The sequence below is a fragment of the Manis javanica genome, chromosome 4, assembly GCF_040802235.1.
Source record: "Manis javanica isolate MJ-LG chromosome 4, MJ_LKY, whole genome shotgun sequence".
NCBI classification, from domain to species: domain Eukaryota; kingdom Metazoa; phylum Chordata; class Mammalia; order Pholidota; family Manidae; genus Manis; species Manis javanica.
In genome coordinates, this window is record NC_133159.1 from 53,026,207 (window position 1) to 53,047,110 (window position 20,904).

The following is a 20,904-nucleotide window of genomic DNA, read 5'->3' on the forward strand; positions in this document are numbered from 1 at the left end:
CTGTTGAGGTGAATTTAAAGAATATATTCTCAAGTTCTTCAGTGTATCTGCATGAAAATGAAGAGAGCATTGATAAATGCAAAGCAAAGTACCTGACACATAGTGGACACATGAAAGATGGAAGCTACTGTAATTATTATAACTAATGATAATAGATGATGTATTATTAGTTTTCTGTTTCTGAATAACAAATTGCCACAAACCTAACAGCAGCTTGAAACAATATAAGCTCGTCTCATAGTTTCCGTGGGTCAGAAGTCTATGTGCAGCTTAACCAGGTTCTCTGTTTAGGATTGCACAAGCCAGGTGTGTGGTCTCTGAGATTTGGAGTCCTCTTGCAAGCCATCACTTGTTAGTAGAATTCATCTCCTTGCAAGTAAACTAGTCCTTGCAACTATTTCCATCCATTTACATCTTCAGGGCCAGCAGGAGAGCATTCCTTCTTCAAGGCTCTGACTTCAGAGAAGGCTTGGACCCTCTTTTAAAGCACTCATCTGATCCAGCAGACCCAAATCGCTCTGATTTGAGCAGACTGCTCTCCCTTCTGATTAACTTACTAGAGACTGCCGAGTCCCTGCATCTTTGCTTTATATGTAACACAATCACAGAAGTGATACCCCATCACCTTTGCCGAAGCAAATTTTTGCTCACAACCACACTCAAGAGTAGGGGATTATGCAAGAATGTGGGCCATGAGGGTCATCTTAAAATTTTGCCTACCAGACTTGCAGACCAACATTACAGGATGACTGAGTGTAAACTTGCCAGGGATTCAGTGAGGCCAGTGCACAAGATTGGCCTCTCAGGTATTGAAGACAGACTGGCTACTTGGTCAGTGCCATTTAGCAGCTCGTGCCTGTCTGCCCATCAGCATTCCTCACCACTAGTGCTCTTTCTACTTGATTCTTCAGTCATCAATCTATCTTTAGAGTTTAAGTCCAGTTTTGACTGAGAAATGTTAGACTGGCAGTGGCCAGGCTGTGAGTGTGAGTCAAGTGAATCTGAGCTATGGTAATGAAGTTTATTTGGAGACCATAGTAAGCTAGAGAACACAGGCTCCATCAGCAAGGCAGCTGCCCTTCTGTTCAGCCTCTGGTGTGCTGGCCTAGTGTTGTCAGGTCTTCTGTTTGAAGAGAAGCCAGAAATCTGGATTTTTATGTGAAACCCCTTGATTTTCAAATGAAGTTTGTTCCAGCTTTAAAACTGTGAATAGAGACCTCACTAAACCTCTTCTTGCAAACTTCCCTGCACTGCACACTAGCAGAAGGCTGCTTTGATGGGAAGCCTTTTTTTGTTTGTTTTTCTTAATGTTGGCAAATAAAAACACAGCAGGAAGCCTCACTAAATTCAAAAAGATTGAAATACTACCAAACAACTTCTCACACCACAAAGGTATAAAACTAGAAATAAATTGTACAAAGAAAGCAAAAAGGCTCACAAACACATGGAGGCTTAACAACATGCTCCTAAATAATCAACGGATCAATGACCAAATTAAAATAAAGATCAAGCAACATATGGAGACAAATGACAAAAACAGCACAAAGCCCCAACTTCTGTGGGACACAGCAAAAGCAGTTCTAAGAGGAAAGTATATAGCAATCCAGGCCTATTTAAAGAAGGAATAACAATCCCAAATGAATAGTCTAAAGTCACAATTATTGAAATTGGAAAAAGAAGAACAAATGAGGCCTAAAGTCAGCAGAAGGAGGGACATAATAAAGATTAGAGAAGAAATAAATAAAATTGAGAAGAATAAAACAAGAGAAAAAGTCAATGAGACCAGGAGCTGGTTCTTTGAGAAAATAAACAAAATAGATAAATCGCTAGCCAGACTTATTAAGAGAAAAAGAGAATCAACACACATCAACAGAATCAGAAACAAGAAAGGAAACATCATGAAGGACCCCACAGAAATACAAAGAATCATTATAGAATACTATGAGAAGCTATATGCTAACAAGCTGGAAAACCTAGAAGAACTGGACAACTTCCTACACAAATACAACCTTCCAAGATTGACCAAGGAAGAAACAGAATATCTAAACAGACCAATTACCAGCAACAAAATTGAAGCGGTAATCAAAAACTACCCAAGAACAAAACCCCTGGTCCAGATGGATTTACTGCAGAATTTTATCAGATATGCAGAGAAGATATAATACCCATTCTCCTTAAAGTTTTCCAAAAATAGAAGAGGGAATACTTCCAGACTCATTCTATGAAGCCAGCATCACCCTAATACCAAAACCAGGCATAGACCCCACCAAAAAAGAAAATTACAGACCAATATCCCTGATGAACATAGATGTAAAAATACCCAACAAAATATTAGCAAACCTAATTCAAAAATATATCAAGAAGATCATACACCATGATCAAGTGGGATTCATCTCAGGAATGCAAGGATGGTACAACATTCGAAAATCCATCAACATCATCCACCACATCAACAAAAAGAAGGACAAAAATCACATGATCATATGCTGAAAAAGCATTCAACAAAATGCAACATCCATTCTTGATAAAAACTCTCAACAAAATGGGTATAGAGGGCAAGTACCTCAACATAATAAAGGCCATATATGATAAACCCACCGCCAACATCATACTTAACAGCAAGAAGCTGAAAGCTTTTTCTCTGAGATCGGGAACAAGAGAGGGATGCCCACTCTCCCCACTGTTATTCAACATAGTACTGGAGGTCCTAGCCATGGCAATCAGACAAAACAAAGACATACAAGGAATCCAGATTGGTAAAGAAGAAGTCAAACTGTCACTATTTGCAGATGACATGATACTGTACATAAAAAAACCCTAAAGACTCCACTCCAAAACTACTACAACTAATACTGGAATTCAGCAAAGTGGCAGGATACAAAATTAATACACAGAAATCTGTTGTTTTCCTATACACCAGCAATGAACTAGCAGAAGGAGAAATCAGGAAAACAGTTGCATTCACAATAGCATCAAAAAGAATAAAATACCTAGGAATAAACCTAACCAAGGAGGTGAAAGACCTATACCCTGAAAACTACATGACACTCTTAAGAGAAATTAAAGAGGACACTAACAAATGGAAACTCATCCTATGCTCTTAGCTAAGAAGAATTAATATTGTCAAAATGGCCATCCTGCCTAAAGCAATCTACAGATGCAATGCAATCCCTGTTAAATTACCAACAGCATTCTTCAATGAACTGGAACAAATAGTTAAAAAATTCATATGGAACCACCAAAGAGCCCGAATAGCCAAAGCAATCCTGAGAAGGAAAAATAAAGTTGGGGGATCTCGCTCTCCAACTTCAAGCTCTACTACAAAGCCACAGTAATCAAGACAATTTGGTATTGGCACAAGAACAGAGCCACAGACCAGTGGAACAGAATAGAGACTCCAGACATTAACCCAAACATATATGGTCAATTAATATATGATAAAGGAGCCATGGACATACAATGGGGAAATGACAGCCTCTTCAAGAGCTGGTGTTGGCAAAACTGGACAGCTACATGTAAGAGAATGAAACTGGATCATTGTCTAACCCCATACACAAAAGTAAATTCGAAATGGATCAAAGACCTGAATGTAAGTCATGAAACCATAACACTTGGAAAAAAACATAGTCAAAAATCTCTTGGACATAAACATGAGCGACTTCTTCATGGACATATCTCCCCAGGCAAGGGAAACAAAAGCAAAAATGAACAAGTGGGACTATATCAAGCTGAAAAACTTCTGTACAGCAAAGGACACCATCAAAAGAACAAAAAGGTATCCTACAGTATGGGAGAATATATTCATAAATGACAGATCCGATAAACAGTTAATATCCAAAATATATAAAGAGCTCACACACCTCAACAAACAAAAAGCAAATAATCAATTAAAAAATGATCAGAGGAGCTGAACAGACAGTTCTTCAAAGAAGCAATTCAGATGGCCAACAGGCACATGAAAAGATGCTCCACATTGCTAGTCATCAGAGAAATGCAAATTAAAACCACGATGAGAAACCACCTCATACCAGTAAGGATCGCCACCATCCAAAAGACAAACAACAGCAAATGTTGGTGAGGTTGTGGAGAAAGGGGAATCCTCCTATACTGCTGGTGGGAATGTAAATTAGTTCAACCATTGTGGAAAGCAGTATGGAGGTTCCTCAAAAAGCTCAAAATAGAAATACCATTTGACCCAGGAATTCCATTTCTAGGAATTTACCCTAAGAATGCAGCAGCCCAGTTTGAAAAAGCATATGCGCCCCTATGTTTATCGCAGCGCTACTTACAATAGCCAAGAAATGGAAGTAACCTAAATGTCCATCAGTAGATGAATGGATAAAGAAGATGTGGTACATATACACAATGGAATATTATTCAGCCATCAGAAGAAAACAATCCATTTTGCAACAACATAGATGGAGCTAGAGGGTATTATGCTCAGTGAAATAAGCCAGGTGGAGAAAGACAAGTACCAAATGATTTTACTCATCTGTGGAGTATAAGAAAAAAGAAAAAACTGAAGGAACAAAACAGTAGCAGAATCACAGAACCCAAGAATGGACTAACAGTTACCAAAGGGAAAGGGACTGGGGAGGATGGGTGGGAAGGGAAGGATGGTGGGGGAGGGGAAGAAAGGGGACATTACGATTAGCATGTGTAATGTGGTGGGAGGCACGGAGAGGGCTGTGCAACACGAAGACAAGTAGTGATTCTACAGAATCTTACTACGCTGATGGTCAGTGACTGTAATGGGGTATGTGGGGGGAACTTGGTGAAGGGAGGAGTCTAGTAAACATAATGTTCCTCATGTAATTGTAGATTAATGATACCAAAAAAAAAAGAAAAACACAGCAGGAAGAGTAACCATCACAAACTTGATGGCACTGTTTTTCAAATGCTTAGAGGAGTGTTTTTAGGCCAAGTAAGACGGTTCTAAGGTTTAGCTCATAGGCTTCCACTTTACCCAAGAAAGAACCCAAATTAGATTACATAAAGAGACATGTCAGGAATTAACATTCTCCTGTTTATTAAGGAAAGGTTCAAGGTGCTCCTAAGCAATATAACATAGTGGTTAAGCATGAGGGTTTTCGATTTCAACCAGTGTGGGTTCAAATTCCTACCATGAGATTTTTCTAAACTTGTAAACTTGTATAAGTTATTGATTTCTCCAGGCACTGTTTCCTCATCTGCAAATGGGGGAGGTGATAAGATACAGGATTCCATCAAAAATATTAAATAAACATTAGCTGTGGTTATTATGATAATTTGGTTCCCTTCAAGACTCTTAGCCTCAGCTATGCTAGAGAAGATACCCCAGACATCCAAAGTTGACCCCAAGTCCTGAGATGGCCAAGGACCACTAATCAGTCTTGGCTACCCTACAGTGCGGGGTCTGTGTGCTCCTCTTAAAAGCATCCACTCTACTTCATTACTTCTGTTCCCTCCACAATTATTTAACATCTACCGTGCACCCATTTTAAGGCCATTGGGTGGGGTTATTCTATTGAGTAAGACTTGTTCTGCAGGATTGTGGTAAGGATTAGTCTGTGCATGGAACCAAAGTGTCTACCCCAAATTAGTAGCCATGTGAACAAAAACTCTATGTCTTAAGTCATGGCTGTATACTAATTTGCTTTGCACTAATACAATATCTAAAACTTTTATCCAGTTCTGTTTCTTTTTCAGTCCCATGGTAGATCTATAACATACCATTGACACGTTTGGGTTGTTTGTTCTAGTTGGTTTGGGGTGATTAGTTGGTGCGTCATCGTATAGCTGAAGGAATAGGATGATCACGAGTGGGGATCTAATGGCATAGGCAGAGCCCAGATTTGAGTTGCTCTTCCCCTTTTGATATTGACCCCAGAAACACAGGTGTCTTAACACAGGGAACTTGTTAAATGGAGAGTCTATTGCATTTTCTTCCAGGTGTATGCTATGTCCTTGCACTTAGAGCTATGTCTTTTATATGCTGTGCCCCCAGTCCCTATGATTACTCATCACCAGTATTACCAATCACAAGGCTTAGGGTTCCTCCAAGTGACTAGAGAGGGAATATCCTACTCAGTAAAACATAATGAACCAGACCAAATTTGGCAGAATCTGATATCTGAAAATAAAAAACCAACTCAGTTTTGTTTGAGCACAGGATGGAGTCAGGAGCTGGGCAGAGACAGTGAGGATGCTTACAGAGTGTTACACAGGACTGAAAAAGAAACAGAGCTGGATAAAAGTTTTAGATACTGTATTAGTGCAAAGCCATGACTTAAGACATAGAGTTTCTGTTCACATGGCTACTAATTTGGGGTAGACACTTTGGTTCCATGCACAGACCAATCCTTACCACAATCCTACAGAACAAGGCTTACTCAGTAGACTACCACCACCCCATGCCCTTAAAATAGGCTAGGTGCACAGTAGATGCTAAATAATTGTGGAGGGAACAGAAGTAATAAAGTAGAGTGGGTGCTTTTAAGAGGAGCACACAGACCCCTAACTTACTGTTGGGATGGAAAGAAGTATACATGGATGCTGAAGGAGGCTGCAGGCCTTCTGGCTTTCCATACATGGGCCTGTGCCCTAAAACCAACACTCAGGGACAACATATTTTATCCAGAACCATAAAGCCAAGCAAGGAAACTCAAAAGGGTTCTCTTTTTGGTCAGTCTTACAGGTTTCCAGGAATGGATCACATGTGGCACCAGGCAGTGGTTTGTCACATATTTCACATCAGCCTTATGGCCTGTCTGTATTTCCCCCACTAGGGAGTCAAGTAGTATTGTTTTTTTTATAGCTTAAGTGAAGCTTATGTAAGATGTTTAGGGTTCTAACAAAATAACTTAGAGGACTGTATTCACAATATTGGAAAAATACTGACGTGTAGTTTAAGACAGGGATATTTCTAAGTTTACGGATTTTTGTTTTTGCATCCACATTCATTTCCTAATTTCTGAAGTATTAATAGTGCAATTTAAATTTGCAATTAGTATTTCTTAGAGAATTATTCAAGCATCAAAATTGTCTTTAAGACTTGCTTGTGTAGTAAGTCGTAGTAGGAAATAAGACATTAAGAAATCTGCCTAAAATTACGTAGACACAGCTTTTAAGTAGTGGAGCTGGGATTTCAACACAGGCAACCTGGCTCCTATGGACATGTTTTGACTGCTCTTCTACACTGATGAGTTTTAAAAACAAAAATGTTTCTGGAGCTACTTAATGTAGGTACACGTAACCTTGCATGGCCCAGGAGTCCTTGGAAGAGCCACCATTTAAAAGCCTAGTTCCCCTAAAAATGTATGTTCCTTAGTGAAGTCACTGAGGAAAGGACAAATTGGGTTCTGAATCCCCCATTTCAGAAGGCAAGAGAGATTTCCATTTGGGATGGCTAAATTACCACAACTGTGGTGCCTACAGGAAATCACCTTCTTTTATCTGGGGAATTTATTAGGAACATCTCTTCACCTGACACTGGATAAATGAGGCCTCATTGCCCACAAAGGGCAGGATGGAAGAGAAGCAGAGGCAGGGAGATGAAAGCCCCAGCATCAATTGGGAAGGAGCAAAGCAGTGGGTCAGGCAGGTCCCTGAGGCAGGAAAGTCTGGGGGAAATGAGAGAGACTGAACTGCTGTCTTCAGCCAGAATCCAATATAACATTCAATTTGTATGTTTTTGTTTAGATACAGACATGGTCATAATTTACCTGTCAGCTGGCATTACATCAAAGGACTCTTCAGAAGAAGATAAAAAGGCAACTCTCCGTGTCATCAGTGAGGAAAATAGCTTTCTAAACAACTCTGTAATGATTCTCACCTATGCCCTCATGAACGGTGGGTAGCGTTTCGAGATTTTTCTTTCAGATGAAAGTTCTCTCTAAGTGCATGTTGCCTTCAAAAAAAATAAAAAAGAAACATAATGGTGTGCTTTGATGAAGGGAATAGGAAGAGAGGCAACTAAGCAGCTTCATCCCCAAGCCAATTTTTCTCTACCTAACGTTATTCAGGGCATGCGCTAGGGTGGCCCGTTCTCTTCATCTCTCTCTAGCCAACTGCTCATTTCTAAAACTTCTCCGGTTATGGGGTCTTGCAGAGGATTCTGTACAGCTCCCATTTTTTTCGGTTCTGCTTCATGTTCTTGGATTTTGATACCGTGTGGAGGTTTTTTGACTTATCTCATTGATTTAAGCTGCAGGAAGCCAACGTACTGACCTAGATTCTCCTGTATAACCAAGACTGTGAATATCATATTTCCCTGCAGAATCCTCTAGAAGAATCCCCACTTGAAACCTCTTCTGCTACTCACTCCAGCTTAGCTTCCTTAGCTATATACTGGAGATGAGACAGGGATATGAAAGCTCCAGCATTAAATGGGAAGGAGCAGGACAGGTGGGCTGGCAGGTCCTCGAGGAGGGAAAGTCTAAGGGAAACTGAATGACCATTGTAGATGCCCTGAAATGCCATGGCAGATAAGAATTATCTACAACAGGATTGTACAGTCAGCCCTCCTGTACAGTGAACACCCAGCACGGTCTCTGGCTCATGCTAGGTACTCCTTAAGGTTGATTTTGTTGCTGTTAAATCAGACACTATGTGAAAGGGTTTAATAATCGGCAAATCTGAGGAAATAATCATTGTTTTCCCTTCTGCTCTCTAACCGTCCTCCAGTCCAACCACAGCCCAATATTCTAGCCTCTCTGCTATGTCTTGTCTCCCCACCTGGTAACGCATTGCTCTTCTCCCAAAGCTGCTGCTTTAGGTCCCTTGCCCTCAGTGATCGGGCGGCCATGTTTTCTTGTTTTTTAAGAGGCCCTGTCCTGACCCAGCAGCCCTTCCCGCCTCTGGTCTTTTATTTCTGCTGTCCACTTCCAGATTTCCATGCAAAACCATATGGCTTTAGGGACAATGGTTCTCATATTTTAATGTGCTAAGGAATATTTGGAGGTTATTTTTTAAATGTAGATTCCCAGGTAATACCCTCAGATTTTCATTCAGACCCTCTTGGGTGGTACCTAGGAAGCTGTGTTTGGACCAGCATGACTCTTTTTCAGATGTTTTGTGAACCACCCATGGAAGAAAACAGGATGTGATGTCTAGAGATTCTGACTTTCCAGTCTCCAGTTATCAGCCATGTGGCTTAGAGCAAGTTATTCTCTCTCTTTAGGCTGCAGTCTCATCTATAAAATGAAAATAATGAAATCTATATAGGGTTGCCATGATTAATAAACAAGGTAGGATGGGCTTAAAGTTCCTAACTCGGTACCTGTTAAATAACACATCCTCAAAACCAGTTGAAGGAGTGAGTGACTGAAAGATGATGTGATTTCCTGTCTCAGTATCTCCCAGAGGTAGAGTTGCTTCTCTCCCACTCTGGTTTAGGACCAGCTCTCTCTTCTCTGTTCTGCATCCTGCTATGTGTCGAGCTTGCTTTTCTTAAGCATGTCACCCAGTACATGGAAGTGATATGCTCTCCTCTCTTCCCTCCACTTTCCATTTCTCAGATATGAACCACGCCTTAGTCTGCCTTGTATTCTGAGCACAGGGCTGAGCACAGCCCAGGTAGGCAGAGATGGCCTACTTTCGCCTGGGACATAGGCCATTCAGTGTTATGTCTAGGGGCCAGTTGCTTTTTTTTTTTTTACCTATGGCCTAGCTGCTTTCCCTTATGAGAGAAAGGAAGCAGAGAAGGAAGATAAAACTTACTGAGCCTGCAGTGTACCACATAATGCTCTAAAGTTTTAGAGCTGTATTATACAAAAGCCCTGTCTTCAAAAAGTTATAAGCCAGTGAGAAAGGCAGACAGACAAAGCAGATGAATTAATGCAGTAGTACAGGAGTAAAGAAACAAAAGGAAGTGATTAGAAGGTTGGCTCAGGGAGATACTGAATAGAGAAGCTTCTGTGTACCACGTGTCTCTTCACTGGTCCTAAGTCTTCCCACCACTACCTCCCATATCTGCTGTGCTCCTGAGGCTCCATTCCCTAACTCAGAGTTTATTTCCCTCCAACCACCCTTACCTCTTCTCTTTCTCCCTCTGTTCTAGCCAGACACACATCCTCACTGCCGGTGTTCCTCCCTCCAAACACCATCCTGAGCATTGTTCACTAGGGTTGATGCATTCCTTTTTACCCTGTCAGCCTTCAGATAGGGACACAGAGCCACTGGGAGAATTTTGGTATAACGAATTTATTTTCAGGGTGTCCACAATTGTGGGGGAAACTGGAAAAGGAAGTATCCAAAAAGAGGAGTTGACAAGTCTAAGCTCAGTACCCAGCTGGGTAAGGGTGAAAAGGTTGGAGCTCGCAGGGATGTCTGGAAGCTAGGAACATTGAAGACTGCCTGGGAGCTCTGGTGTAGAGGTCCACTGGAGGCTGTGGCTCTCGGTGGCTGCGCCCCCTGTGAGTTCCCAGTGACACATCTGGAGTGGGCCTGGGGTTGCCCTTGGTGAGCAAGCCAGCAGCTGGGAAAGAGAACTGAGTGCAGATCACAGAAGAGTGGACAAACTGGAACGTTCTGGCCCCTCTCTGTTTCTCACCACCTTCACTTCACCTCTCAAATCTCATAACATTTCACTTCTGGCCACCTTACACCCAGAAGCACACAGGAGAGGGGATGCTGGGAAGTGTATTACCGAGACCGTGTTGATGATGGGAGCTTCTGCATCCCGACCAGTATGCCCCCCTGCTGACCCCTGCTGCCATCCCGCCATAACATTTCATGATAGAGTCAGATCCCCAGTCTTTAATAACCATCCATCCCACAGTATTCTTCTTTGCCTCATAGATGCTCCTAATTATTTCTTTTCTTTTACATTTTGAGAGAGCCAAGTAGTGTGTGACAAAAACAGGAAATGTATTTATTGCCTTGAGTTGTCTCCTTTTATCATTCACTTCTGTGAGCATGTCAAGGATGTAAGGTCAGAGATAAGTCATGCTGTGGTGTCTTTTATTCTGTAGTGTACCACTCACCCTCCCCTGTATCTCAACTCTGTATCAAGCAAAGGGAACAATAATCTGATTGGGACTTCCCTTTAGCATTGCATGAGTGGAGTAAGAATCCAGGTTATTTAAACACAAAGAAATTTTACCCATTAGATCCTGCCATGACTTTAGAAATAGACTTCCGAGGCTAAAAGTGTATATGTTCCCTGTTTAGAAATGATAAAGTCACATAGGATAGGTGAACCATGAACTCTTCAGATTGTTTAAATGACTAAATAGTTCAAGAACATGAGGCAAAGCCTTTTTGAAACTCATTGGTAGAATCTCAGTAGTAATTGAAATCATTTGAATTTGTTTACAGTGGTGCCCATATGGGATCAGTTACTAAGCCTTTTGACTGTGTTCCAACAATAGCAAACCAAAATTTTTAAAAAGGTTTATTAAATTTATTTTTGTGTTATAAATTACAGATGTTGTAGAACAATACATCCCAGTGTGCCTAAACCTTACAAAGTTTTTTAAATCCTCTAAACATAAAAAATATACATTAAATAAATCACATCCAGTATTATCCTAACAATATCAAGCATGAAAACATTTGTAATTAAAATGAGCTTAAAGGACACTGGGTTTGGAAGCATCAGTAAATCAGTCCATAATTCTTGCATTTAGTTGCATGAGACTTTGACAAGTGTTTAATAGACAAAGAAGTAAGAAATGAAATGGTAAACTTTTATCCTTTAAAACTCTTACAACTTCATCTATTAATGCAGGCTTGATAGTCATCACTTTTGCTTTAAATATTAAATGTATAAAAGTAACTTAAATTTTGTAATTAAACTTTTAGGGGAGAATATGTCCTTGCTAAATGGGATACCTTCATTTACTTATGTGTTTTTCATCATTGCTTTTTGAAGAATCCTTTACCCTCTTGACTGTGTGAGGAAATATCACGCCCCAGGCTTTGTTCCTTAGCAAGAACTGGTATCTGGGTCCTGAGTCTAGCTTGTCTCTGCAAAGACCCCTTTGGCATCGCAAGGCCTCATTCAAGCCCTTATCAGATCTAAATGGCAAGGTTATTGTATGGGTATGTACCGTTTTGCTTTACATTCTCTTCCACCGACTTTCCATTTCAGATGGGGTGACCGGTTTGAAAGAGCTGGCTTTCCTGAGAGATCTAGCTGAACAGAACTCAGGGAAGTATGGCATGTTGGACCGGACAGCCTTGCCTGTCATTAAGGGCAGCATGATGGTGCTGAACCAGCTGAGTAACCTGGAGACCACAGTGGGCAGGTTCTATACCAACCTTCCCAACCGGATGATTGACGAAGCTGTCTTTAGCCTCCCCTTCTCTGATGAGATGGGAGATGGTAAGTTTGGAAAAAGCTTCCTACTAAAGGAAGGGGAAAAGAAGTGGACATGAGTCCACCAATACAGTAACTTCTAAATGTTCACTACTTGCATATGAGCATTAGAGGATCTGGGCAGGCAAGGGAGTAGACAGACATCCCTTTCTCTGGTCAGAGGGTTGTGTAGCTGCCTGCTGTCAGTCAGCTAGCACTGTATTCTAGAGCAGAAATGCCCAGCCCTACTTCTTCCTCATTGCCCTGGCTTCAGTCAATGTAATGGGTATATCTACTGGGGAGGCTTTGTGAGTAATCCAGAAGTTCATAAATTGGAACTGAAGAGTCGCTTTGCATAACAGGTGATAAATAAAGCTCAGAAGTGCCTAGAATTCAGCTTCAAAGGCAAAGCAACGTGGCATTGTTAAAATATAGGCTTGGCATCAGAGAGAATTTCAAATCCTGCTCTACCACTTAAGTTTTAATAACCTATTTAATCTCATTAATTCCCATTTGGTTATCTGTTAAAAATGTAATAACATCTTTCATATAGTAATCTTTCAGGTTATTATGATTATAAACTTTATTAGTGCCTGACATACCTCTCTATAATGACTGCTCTTGTTTTATTATGTATTTTAACTTTTGTTGCTATTATTACTACTTTCATCATGATCCTGATGTTACAAGTTACCCATAATATGATGGTGGGTAAAGTGTTAAGCCTTCACATGATTAAATTTCTTGGTCTGTAAAATGGGAAAAATAAAGTTTCCTCAAGCCAGTTGTGAAAATTAAATGCACTAATACACATATGCTCTGTATATGTAAAATAATGCCTGGCCAACAGTGTGTGCTCAATAGAAGTGCAGCCTTTGTCTTTCCCTCCTCATATTCTTGCTTATCTTTTTTTCCCACCTCTTGCCCTCTCTTCTTCCTGGACAGTGAAGATTGAAGAGGCAGCAAATTACTAGCCAGCCAGCCATTATCACCAGGAGATCTTATTTTTATATTCATTAACTGGGAAGGCTCACAAATACAGAAATTCAGAGAAAACCCGTGTATGAAAAGTAACAAGCCTACAGAGAATGTATGTTCCAGAATTGAGGTTCACATGTTCTTTCTATAAGGTAGAAATATGGTAGCTACTGCTACAACTCAATTTTTCTTTATCTTTCCTATTTCTGGCAGGGCACATAGATGTGTATAGAATAGAAACTCTCACCCTTAAATAACATTATTTCCTTTTATAAATGTCAAGTCTTAACTACTGGTGACCTTTTATGCATATAACCAGCATTACCAAGTGTCAGCGAAGTGTTGTGTCAGGCAATGATGGGTAAGGCACACATCCCACCCTCAACAAGAATTTAAGTCAGATAAGAAAAAGATCAATGAATCATGTTAATACCATGTGAGAAGAACAAAGACAGATGTAGACACCTGAATCCAGTACAAGCATGGAGGATTATGCAGTCAAATTCTGTTACCATTAGTAGTATCAGGTAGAGTAAGAACCCTTTCTAAAAACTTACCCCTATGACCCCCAGAGAGCTACCCTCCAAATGCTTTAAATCAAATTACATGCAAATCTTTGGTTCCCCATTGGCTGATGCTTTCCAAAGTTTAGTCCTCAGGGCCTGTTTTGTAAATTCTGTGTAGTGCCTTTCAATGATTGGTGTACTAGTCTGTTCCTTTCCCTACTAGAGTGTGTCTTTTCATCTTTGTATTTTCAGCCCTTAGAATTAATGGGTGCCCACCTGCTCTAATTCTGTGACATGGGAGCACTGAGCCTGGAGAAACCTATGTTTACATGGCTCTAATTCAAAACCTGTGCAGATTATAATATCAGTTACTGGACATACTTATTTAAACAAGCAGATCTATGTGTTTCAGGTTAAAGTAGGAGGGTGTTTGGGGATTTCAGTAAGTGTAGCAAGAGATCAGCATACTTTATTGGCCACAGTGGGATGAAGAATCTTTTGTCTGAGTTGATAATTGAAAATTAAGACTTTTTTCAGGCTTGTTCTCAGCATATCCAGAAGAGAATAGAAATTTGAAGTGAGCATGTGGTCTCTAGTATTTCTGTTGTACTTTACTGCTCTATGAAAATGGCTTTAACCTTAGATGAAAACCCAGGGAAATGTGGCATGCAGATTAGGACCTGTCTCTATGCCGACCACACTGTACTGCTCCTGTTACATATATAACCCTGTACCCAGGGATACCAGGGGAGAAACTCCTCCAAAATGTACTTTTAAGACCATCTCAAATGCCCATTTTTTAAAAATGTTTTAAAACAGTGTTCTAAATGTTCACTGCTTAAGTAATGCTTTTGAAATTATAGTAAGTTGACACCCATTGCATAACTTTGTTTTATTGAGATATAATTAATATTGCATTAGTTTTAGGTATCTAGCATAATGATTTGATAGATGTATATATTGTGAAATGATTTCCACAATAGGCCTAGCTAACATCCATCACCTCACAGTAACAATTTTTTTTTCTTTGGACAAGAACTTTTAAGACCTTCTCTCTTGTAACTTTCGAATCAGCGATACAGTATTAACTTGGTCACCATGCTGTACATTACATTCCCAGGACTTACCTTATAATTGGGCATAACTTTTCACAGTTTTTCAGTATTATATCCCCTTCCTCCTACCAGGTGTTGTATTTAATTGACCTTTGCAATCACCCAGCAACTCAATAATACCTTGAGGGGTACATGTGATTCTCTGTCTAAGCCCATTCTCTGCTCAAGTCTTCAAGAGTCCCCAGATACCTTTCCTGGATGTTTACAGAAGAGTGGCTTTCTGCTATGCTGCTGAGTCATGAATGTGCTGTTAAAGTGCAAGAAAACACAAGAACAAAATGGAGAAAAACAATCCATCTTTTTGTGTTTTGAGCTTAGAGCCATAGGATTGTAGAACTGTTAGGGGTCCTAGAGACCATTTTGTCTCAGCTCTCCATCCGTTCCACCAAGAGACTCATTCAGAGATGTGGCACAACTTACTGCAATTCAGCAGTAAAAGTAGGAGGAGCGCCCAGATGGGCTGGTGCTCAGGCCCATGCAGTGGCGCACTCTTCATGCCCTCTCCTTCTGTACGTTTTCCTCCTCTTTGCTTTTCTCTCTCCCTAATTATCCTGTTATGTTTGTAAGGCCTGTGAGCTAAGAAAGGTTTTTATATTTTTAAAGCCTTGTTTGAAAGAAAGAAAAAAGTATATGCAACAGAGACTGTATGACACACAAAGCCTAAAATACATGGGGCCCTTTACATAAAAGGGTGTGAACTCCTGGCTCAAGGGACTAGAAATACATTCCTCTGTAAACAGTGTCTCCATTAGCTGCTCAGTGTTCTAAGCAGCCAGGTAAGATTCTGAACCATTCTAGTTTCTGCTCCTCACCTTCCTGTTTTTTGATTGGCTATATTCATGAAATATAGCACCTTATAAATATTGCTGTATCCATAATTTCATCATCTAACAACCCCCAGAAATGAGTAAAATGGTTACTACTGTGCCCTTTATGCAGATGTGGGAACCAAGGCTCGGAGAAGTCTGGCCACATGTATAATACGTAAGGGGCACAGCTGGAAGAGAGCGCAGATTGTTAGATTCCCTGTCCAGCACTCTTTCAAATTCAGCTGTATCTTCCCCACTTCGCAAAACAGAATGGTATATGAAGTGCTGCTAATGTTTTGCACTGATTTGGAATGCCATGTCCTTTTAGGTGAAAAAATAATGGGAAATGTACTGATTGCCTCCATTCAAATTACCCAAGATACCTGAACCCCCAAAAGACTCTCTTTCTCTCACCTTCTAACTCTTTGCTGTCTGTAAAGGCAGTGGTTGGTTACTGGAAACTCTTCTTAGCAAAACTGAGGTGGCTGATACTGGCCTTCATGATTCACTAGAGAGAGCACAGCTCCAGTCTTTTATCTGGCACCTTCTCTGCTGTCCTTTGGATTTCTTTGTTTTTAACCCACAGGTTTGATAATGACCGTGAGTAAACCCTGCTATTTTGGAAACCTCCTTCTGGGAATTGTAGGTGTAGATGTGAACCTGGCTTATATCCTTGAAGACGTGACGTATTACCAAGACTCTTTGGCTTCCTATACTTTTCTCATAGATGATAAAGGTAATCTGCTAAAAATTAGTCATAGGAAAGAATGATTTCTTTAGCAACCAGAAGAAAATAACCTGTAGATATTCTGATACTAACAAATAAATAGGAAAATGATAGTATTTATAGAAAAACAGTGTAACTAGGGCTGCTCCTGTGTGGTGACGCCACAAAGAGGGCAGAATGACTGTCAGAATTATGCATTTGTTTCTGTGTTGTGTTGAGGGGTAGGTAACAGTTGTGACATCAGGAAATTAAGCTTGAGGATTGAATGACACATAGAATGTGATTCTTTGGATCTTGTTTTTGGTCTATATTGTTATCTTTAGATTTACTGGTATTAAGGTTTATGTGATACACTAGAACATTTTAGAAAATGAAAACCAAATGACCAGTACCTCCGAAATATTCTTGGTTAGACAGATGTTCGATAATTTAAGACATCTCTCTACACTTCAAGAGTTTTATGCAAGAACACATAAAACAAGTTCCTTTCTTATTGCACTGGTGAGTTACATATTGAGGAGAACTGGGCAGCCATCCCAGGGCATCCCACATTGCAAACCTATGATAGGCAGTTTTATCAGAATCAGTACTTCCTGATGTTTCCCATAGCATGTGTTTTGTTTTGTTTTTTCTTATTTCAGGGTATACACTTATGCATCCATCTCTTACCAGGCCATATTTACTATCAGAACCCCCCCTTCATACTGACATCATTCATTATGAAAACATTCCCAAATTTGAGTTGGTTCGGCAAAATATCCTAAGGTAAGAAAAAGGTGAGGGTCATAGTATTTGGTTTTTCTCTGAGAATGGGGCCAGCTGAGGGTACATATGAGAGGTTTTATAAGATAAAACAAGTATATAAATTATTATAATGCTATTAAAAGTATAATCAGTGATTTTTCTTTTCCATAATAGTAGCCAAAATTTTGTTTACTTCACATAACAGGTAACGTCTCTTAAAACTATTGTTGGGGAGAAACGTCTTAGGAATCAAATTCTGTGTTCACATTGCCTTTTAATTGTAAAATCAGATTATGTGTTATTTCATTTAAAAAAAATACTCCAGTTATAAACCAAATTGAAAAATGTTGACAAGAGAAAAGGTTAAGTTGAGGACCAACTCTATAGCATGCCAAAAAACAGCTTGGCAAAGTGGTGTCCATTCCAAGTTGACAGCCCAATCATATACAACATTTTCTCTTGAAATAAAGAAGAGATTGGATTTTTTCCAACCGTGATACATTATTTTGGCAGATGGTAACCTATAGAGAAATGGGTCTTTGTGCTCACTGGTTGTAAATTAATGACTGAGTGATTTGAAATGAGTTAGTCTCTGGAAAGAATTAGAATTTGGGGGGCAGGGTAAAGAGCGAGGAATATTTTTAGTGCAGAGCTGATATAATGCTTTTCAGAAAACTGAAAATCTCCCATTATTTCTTTCAAAAGTGATGAACTTCACTGCTTTTCAACATCGGTGGTGGGGGGGGTCACTGACTCACAGCCTCTTCCCTGCCTTTAATCAAGTGCTTAATTTTATCTTGTGCCTGAGGTATTTCATTCTGTTTGCCAACACAGCCTCCCTCTGGGCAGCCAGATTATCACAGTCCCTGTGAACTCATCCCTGTCCTGGCACATAAACAAGCTGAGAGAAACGGGAAAGGAGGCGTACAATGTGAGCTACGCCTGGAAGATGGTGAGTGAGAGAACGCTACGCTGCCTGAGGAGCGACGGGGAGCAGGCTCTTCCGAGGGAGTGCTAGGGAACCTAGGCCTGCTGATGTTGTTACCCATTTAAAGTGATTGGAAAAAGAAGAGAATCTACAGATATCTCACCATTTTCTTCCTCATTGTTTGTAAACCCAATCATTGTTCATGGTGAATAAAGCAAACCATATAAAAGGATATGAAGGTAGAACATAAACTATGCCCTTCCTTCCCCCCTGCCTTTGATCTCCCATTCCCCAGAAGTAACCACTCTAGTCAATTTCCAGAAAGGTTTTCTTTCCACACAGGCGCATATGTGTGTGCACCTTTCATGGCTATCTAGTGTTGCATTATAAAGACAGACCCCCAAATTTTTTAATCTATTAGTACACATTAGGTTATGTCCAGTTAGTTTTATTCAATCATTTTTAACTCAGATTGTGAAAGTAGGGAGTTGAAAAGGAGATATGAAAGCATGAATGCCCTCTGCTGACATTCTTCAAGGAAAAGAAACTTTCAGATTAGAATTTGGATTATTCATCTTTGCCACAAGCGGACTGACAGTGTAGCCATAACTTGCAGCACCTGTTTTCTTTTACTAACCTCAGTCAGACAGTATAGACCTCAGAAAATGATAAAGAAACAGATTCTAATACAGTGTCCACATTACTTAGGTTTCTGTCCTTTACTCCCTCTTCCCAGCCTAGAATAACAATGCTGTAGTGGGGCCCTTTATGCTGTAATTTACCAAACCAAGAGGGGACTTTCATTTTTATTACCCAATTTTAATCACTATGTTTAAAATGCACTCCTACTTGGGATTCCCTTCCCTGGTCGTACCCACGTTAAACCTGTTGATGCCAAATAGATCTATTTATTCATCCCTTGAAGAACTATTTGTTGAACATGCACTGTGAGCTAAGGATGAAGAATGATACATGCTCTGTCCTCATAGAGCATCCAGCCCAGGGTGGATGCAGACAGACAACTCAATACAGTGTCTGTCTGGGATAGGAATTGGAAGCAGGCAACATTGCCTTTAGACATAATTCTCTTCTTGTTTGGTTCTTAAAGCATCTTTATGTCAATGTTTACTTCAACAGTGGAAATGAAAGCAAACAAAATCATGAACAGAACCTTTTGAGAAATTTACAATTACAAGCCTAATTCTACTGGTATTTTATTGTTTGGTAAGGCAGATTTGAAGAAGATCAGTGCCTGTTCAGGAATTGTCTGTGTCAGCTCATTTTGGGGAGTTTTTTTTTTTGAGAATGATTATACCATCTGCCCTTATTTTAATCATTATACAATTTTTAAATGAAGGTGAGTTGCTTAATTTTCATATCAAAAGGGGTAAGCCACACACCAGAATATGGAATTGAAAAATACTTTTATACTTGAAATTGGAGATTGTTTACCTGCAGTATATCCTGGAGCAACTCAGAATAATTGAAAGCAACTCAGTTATATCCTGAGAAAATATGTACCTTAATATTTGTTGACTATAAAAGAGAAAGAATGAAACAGGCATTTTTAAAACCTTTTCTGAACAGTACATAAACCCAATGTTAACATTTTAGAAAGAAGTATTGTCTTCTTTTGATAGCTTTTCTTCAGTGATACTGGTAAATTCTGGCCACTCTACTTAGCCGAAGGGATACAGTCACATAATAACTTCAGGCAGAGGTGTTAGCTCTCTCAAAGTTCTGAAATTGTCAAGAACATCACAATAAGTGAAAAATTAAAGAGATAATAAATGATGAGATTGAAGTTTAAAAGGCCTGCTTGGTTACCCAGCCATAAGAGCAAATATTTTTTAAGCTCTTTTTAGTTACTTTGAGGGGAAGGTAAGAGGTACTCATCTTGTTCTCAGGAATAACATGAATTCTTCTACTAAAGGTAATCCAAAGAGATTTAGCTTATGTGTTGAGAATTATTGGTTAAACGCCTAGCATCTATAGATATAACAGATATTGTGGATTATTACACCACATTAATTTAAATAGAGCATAATAAATTACGTTAGTGTTAAGAGATTAGTGCTCTGTTCACCTGTGTGACCCAAATGCATCTCAGAATTCGAGGAGGCTGTATGCTGAAGGCCTAAGTAGTGACTGCAAAAAGCTGTTACAACAGATGTGGCTCACTTCAAAACATGAATCCCATTGGCAATCAGTGAAAAACGCCACTCCCCAGGCATGGAGAGCCCTTCTAGATACATTAGAGTTCCTTAATAGAGAGACTGTTTTTCATCTAAGAACACAACAGAAAGACCTGTTTTCCTTTCCAGCTAAGAATTATTTTGCTTTTAGTTACTGAAGGTGACTTTTTATTTTTTTCTTATAGAATAGACCCAAATATAAAATTATATGCTGGTCATTCTGGTGAAGTTTTTGTCTTTTGGTTCCTTGGAACACAAACCACAGGAAACAAAGGACAGCTGTGTGTGATGGGAAAAGGGGAAATAGTAAAAGCTACCACAGAACACCCTGTGTCTTTATAATTTGGTGGGTGGAGGAAGAAGGTAAAAATTTGCTAATCTAATGGAATATCCTTGGCAGCCAATCTTGAAAACAATTACAGGAAGAAGCAGATTTCTCCTGGGTTTAAAAAGATTCTGCAACCAATCCTCATAAACCCTAAATTACTCTTAACTCATATCTGCCCAGTTCAAAGAGTCTCCTTGATCATCTCCTTTGAGCTCCTTTGGTCTGACTTAGCTGGTATCACTCTTTCCATTTATTTACAAATAATCATTTAAATAGATCCCCTCTGTCTCCTAA

General features: G+C 39.7%; 1 protein-coding gene across 3 annotated transcripts in view; it reads left to right on the forward strand.

The window, feature by feature from the left end:
- Positions 1–20,904, forward strand: part of CACHD1 (cache domain containing 1) — a 212,995-nt gene that overhangs the window by 162,327 nt on the left and 29,764 nt on the right. For all 3 annotated transcript variants that reach the window (XM_073234071.1, XM_073234072.1, XM_073234073.1), the window contains exons 8-12: positions 7,681–7,830; positions 12,074–12,307; positions 16,275–16,424; positions 17,057–17,180; positions 17,994–18,111. In XM_073234071.1, coding sequence (XP_073090172.1) covers positions 7,681–7,830; positions 12,074–12,307; positions 16,275–16,424; positions 17,057–17,180; positions 17,994–18,111 — 776 coding nt within the window. The remainder of the gene's footprint in view (positions 1–7,680; positions 7,831–12,073; positions 12,308–16,274; positions 16,425–17,056; positions 17,181–17,993; positions 18,112–20,904) is intronic.